Here is a 3,132-nt window from a genome sequence, read left to right as displayed (position 1 = left end):
GGGCGCCCGCCGCCAACGGACGGATCCAATGCCAGAGCCGCCGCTGGATCATCGCCGGCGGGTTGCGTTTGTCCACAAGGCGCGCGCCGGTTCGCTCACCATCAGGGGAATGCAGGCGGCGCTCGTCGCCAAGGAGCAGGTCGAGGCGGCCGGCGGCAGCTACAATTTGATATACAGCGTCCACCCAGCTGACCTGACAGCCCTGACCGAGCCCGAAAATGAGAAATGGCGCGTCGAGCTCGAGATGCTGTGGCACGGCCTGGGCGGCGCCGCCGTCTTTGCCGTCGGCGCAGATGGCGTCAGGGAGGCGCTCGGGGCTGCGCTGCTGTCGGAGCAGCGGCGGGTGTTTGGGGAGCAGGAGTGGGCTTGGGCCACAAATGACGCCGTAGATGTTGCCTGGTGCGTGTCAGCCGTGGCACTGCTGAACTTGCGCATGCATCCAGGGATGCTTTGCAGTGCGTAATAAGGGAAGCGAGGGCCGGCCAGCACTTTGACTGCTTGGGCAGGTGTCCACCAGGGTTGGGCACGGCAACAGGAGAGTGGCTGTTTGCAGGCCTGTATGTATGCGGTTCAGGCGGTCATTGCTGCCACCCATATGCAAGCCATCACCTTCTGCCCAGCAGCTGTGCAAAGCATTACGCTTTCTACAACCCCCCCTGCCGCTGCTGCAGGTTCCTGGCACGCGGCGAGGCCGCCCTGCCGCCCTGGGCGCAGCATATCTGGCTGGTCGAGCTGGATGTCGGCTGGACAGGGGACATAGTGGACGCGCTGACCAGCACCCTGCGCGGCGACGCGGCCGGCGCGAGCAACACCAGCAGCAGCGCCGGCAGCAGCATGGGCGGCGGCAGCTGCACGCCACTCGGGGAGGGGGCCGGCGGCTGTGCGGGGGCAGCCGATAGCAGGGCTGCAGAGCCGGACTGGGTGTCGTTCAACATTCAGAAGGCGGACGACGGCTGGCGCTGGTTTGCCGTCCGCAACGACGCGGCCCGCGGCGACGTGTGGCGCAGCTACCGCCACGCGTGCCGCGCCAGCCGCCGCCTGCTCCATGCGCTCGCGGCGGAGATGCGGGCCGGCCGCGTGCAGAGCGACGAGGCGGGAGCGGCGAGCGTCTGCGCGGCGAATTATGAATGGTGTGTCGCCGACACGTCGTGGCAGCCGGGGCATCCCGTGATCGGCAGCCACCCAGAAACTGGAGAGGCGTTGTACCGCTGGGAATCAGTGATCAGCTCAGAGGTGTGGGGCAGGATCGTGGCCGCGGACGCGGCGCGTGCGGCCGCAATGGGCTGCAGCGGTGGCGCAGTGCGGCCGCCGCGGGCCGGCTGCAGTCGGCTGTACCATAAGCTGAAGTGGTGACGCGAGGCAGTAGTCTGTGATGACTTCATGCATGCCCTTGAATAGAAATGGATGCTGGGTGAAAGCAGACTGAATGCGAGTCGAGTTGAATGAATTGCAGTAAATTCATGCAGTGCAGTGCAAGGTACGTTGCAGTGCCAGTGGATTGCAACGAGGCGCTCGCAGTGCTGCAAAAAACTGGGATGCACCACAAGGTTTGACAGACATTTATTCCTTTGCATGGTCTTAGGAAGGCAGGGGAGGTGCTCAACTGCCTTGGTCTGCACCCCTAGAGGTTTCACTCCCGACAGGCAAAACAAAATCGGCCACAGCCACGGTACGTGGTGACTGGCCACCGATTGTCAGGCAGCCTCCCTACATAGAGGCCAAGCCCATGCACACGCACACACGTCCGCACCCAGCCAGTCTGGATTTGCTCCGATCAAGCAAGGTTTCTTTTAGTCATGCTCCCTCAGCGCCCCAACCCAATTGCATGGCGCCAAACAGCTGGCGGCTTTGCCGCTCATGAGCCCCTTGCTTGCTTGGAGGCCTCCAGGATTGGTCTGAATGAGTCGCCAGAGCACAACAGTGCGCAATAGCAGCAGCGCTGCGGCGAGCGGCGGCGTGCTTTCTTCACTCAGCTTTGCACCTACTGAGGTAATTGTGGAGTGAGCAGAGCCCCAGGCCCAGCCGGTGGTGGGCCTGCCTTGATGGCATGTCAGCAAGTATTTCTCCATGCGGCAGCACTGGCAGGGCGGGCAGCTCTGGTGACACTGTTAGGGTTTCCAGCCTGGCGAGGAGACTGCCCAGTCTCCTCGCCAGGGTTTATTTGCTGGACAGATTGCTGCACAACTTGTCAGCCCACACAACACAACAAATCCCATCTTCCTGCCAGGTTCTAACCCCGCTGCCTCCCCTCTTGGCAAGGGCCAGCGCTGGGCCTGCCAAAGAGTTTCTGACGATGACAATTACATGCAAAGAAGGTGCGTGATTGGAGTGCAGATGTCGGCGTGGCGCAGAGCCACACTGCGAGCGCTCACAAGTGTGAGTTGGTGTGAACGGTTGAGCAGCAGTCGCTGCTGGAACGAATTTGCCGAGGCCGCAATAGGGGGGGGGGGGTAGCGTTGCACTTACTGCGCGCAACAGACGCAGCGAACGAGGTCTGCCAGCATGTGCATGTGGCTGTCCATAAGGGATCCATAGGTGCCTGCCGCAAATTGGACCGCTGCCGCACGCCGCCGCCACATATATATGACTGGGACCACACTTGTGCGGGGCCTAAGGCAAAACGAGAGGCATACTTTCCAAACATACCATCAACCACAATCAATCGCATTCAAACGTGCCGAATGCCGGCCAGCTGGCTCCGCGCTTTCAGCTGCCCTGCAGGGGCAATGTCCCCCACAGAGCATGGCGCGGCGCATCCCTGGCCCGGACAAGTTGAAACAAGGCTCAAAAATCTAAACAAAGCGGCAAAGGGCAGTGCGCCCTGTATGCATACACAACAGTGACTATGGTTGCAGATCCCACAGCACGCTATCCCACAAAGCATGGCTCCAGGCAAATGAGCGCAAAGGACCATGCACGGCCAGAAGCTGCTGGCAGCCAAGTGCCGTGTCGCGCGCACTGGGCGACACGCCACCGGGCGGCAGCGCCGCGCGTCGCCCGCTGCTGGGGCAGGGTGCGAAGCGCGCGGCGGTTGTCTGAGCTGCCTGCCCTCACATGTGTCAGCAAAAACACGGCAAGGCACGCGCATATTCTGGGATGCGCGTAATTCTGGAAAGCGCACAACATTTGAAT

General features: G+C 62.1%; 1 protein-coding gene across 1 annotated transcript; it reads left to right on the top strand.

Moving 5' to 3' along the window:
• Positions 1-28: 28 nt before the first annotated feature.
• MNEG_8974 (hypothetical protein) lies at positions 29-1,353 on the top strand (the record flags this gene model as incomplete). The annotated part of the gene is made up of 2 exons (XM_014042553.1): positions 29-399; positions 672-1,353. The coding sequence occupies 2 exons, from the start codon at positions 29-31 to the stop codon at positions 1,351-1,353; spliced, it is 1,053 nt and encodes a 350-aa protein (XP_013898007.1).
• Positions 1,354-3,132: the final 1,779 nt, after the last annotated feature.

The sequence above is a fragment of the Monoraphidium neglectum genome (assembly GCF_000611645.1).
Source record: "Monoraphidium neglectum strain SAG 48.87 unplaced genomic scaffold scaffold01773, whole genome shotgun sequence".
In the NCBI taxonomy this organism is placed as follows: domain Eukaryota; kingdom Viridiplantae; phylum Chlorophyta; class Chlorophyceae; order Sphaeropleales; family Selenastraceae; genus Monoraphidium; species Monoraphidium neglectum.
This window is presented reverse-complemented; position numbering and strand designations above follow the sequence as displayed.